Source organism: Lynx canadensis, chromosome B3 (genome assembly GCF_007474595.2).
Source record: "Lynx canadensis isolate LIC74 chromosome B3, mLynCan4.pri.v2, whole genome shotgun sequence".
Classification (NCBI taxonomy): Eukaryota; Metazoa; Chordata; class Mammalia; order Carnivora; family Felidae; genus Lynx; species Lynx canadensis.
This window is the reverse complement of record NC_044308.2, coordinates 62,913,857-62,915,051: the sequence shown is the minus strand read 5'-3', so window position 1 is coordinate 62,915,051 and position 1,195 is coordinate 62,913,857. Positions and strand designations below refer to the sequence as shown.

Here is a 1,195-nt window from a genome sequence, read left to right as displayed (position 1 = left end):
ACCCCACTATCTCCACTTTGCCAGGCACTCCGAAACCCACGGCGGCTCCGGCGACCCCCAATCCCGTGCCCTCTCCGAGCCTGTGCGCTCAGGGAAGCCCACCCGGGAGGCGCCCCCGCGGGTGGCTTACCGAGCAGCGAGCCTATGAAGATGACGACCTGCACGGTGGTGGTGAACTGGCGGTACAGCTGCACCTCGCCCAACTCCCCGAGCGCGCTGCGGTTGGCGCCCCCAGCCTCGGCGCCGGACGCGTTGCGCGGCTCGCTGGCGTTCCTGGAGATCCAGCTGCCGTTGTGCCCCATAGCGAGGCTGGGGTTCCGGCTCTGATCGTCGCCCGCCCGTCCGCCCACCACGGAGCCCCGCCCGGGTCTCTCTCGCCCCGGGTGCGGAGCAACGCGCGGGCGCCTGGTGGAGTCCTGGAGAACCCGGGGCAGCCGCGGGTCCCCTCACGTCTCCACATCGCCAGCCCCGCCGCCTGGGAGGCGGGGAGGGGGGAGATCGAGGCCGCGCCCCAAGCCGGTTCCCTCCTGGGTCCCAGTCAGCAACCACATGGAGGCGGCGTGGTCTGAGACCGCTGAGCTGCGTCCGTCCCTCCTCCCGGGTAGTCAGCGCCGCCAAGCACACTCAGCAGAGATGGAAACACGGGAGGCATTTGAGAGTCAAGGAAGGCGCTCCCCGCTCCCGCCGCCCCCTTCAACTTCTCCTTCCACGCCCCGAGGGCCGGGCCATCCCTCTCGAGTCCCAGCCGGCTGACCCGCTCGGTCTCTCTCAGAAGGAAGAGAACATTTGGCTGAAGCCGTTTTTGAATCCTGCTGGCTTCGAGGGGCTGGATGGCGATGGGAAAGCTGCGAAATACCCAAGCCAAATGACCGGAGCTCCGAGGGGACCCCCGAGTCCCCGACGGCACCCACGGTCTGGGCGGAATGCCCTGAATTTACGCGCAACAGCCTCGCCCTCCGCGGCCGGCCGTCCCCCAGGACGCCCGCGAAGTCTCCTCTGGCCCAGCCCCTCGTCCGGGAATCCGACCTCCCGCCTCGGTGCCAGCGGCAGGGACCCCCTCTTACAGCCCCTTTGCCTCTGCACGACCCAGAGCCCCCCTTCGTGGCCCTGATCCCGCCTTTGCTACCGGGAGAGACGCTCGCGGATGCTCGAGAACAAGGGAGAACGCGCCTAGAAAGTCAAGGAGCCGTCTGCG

At 69.0% G+C, this 1,195-nt stretch overlaps 1 protein-coding gene across 1 annotated transcript in view; it reads right to left on the bottom strand.

Moving 5' to 3' along the window:
• The window catches only part of GPR176 (G protein-coupled receptor 176), a 128,063-nt gene extending 127,485 nt beyond the window's left edge, over window positions 1–578 (bottom strand). The window contains 1 exon segment of the mRNA XM_030318525.2: window positions 131–578. Within this exon segment, the coding sequence (XP_030174385.1) occupies window positions 131–302 (172 nt within the window). The 5' untranslated portion in view covers window positions 303–578.
• Between the last annotated feature and the right edge of the window lie 617 nt (window positions 579–1,195).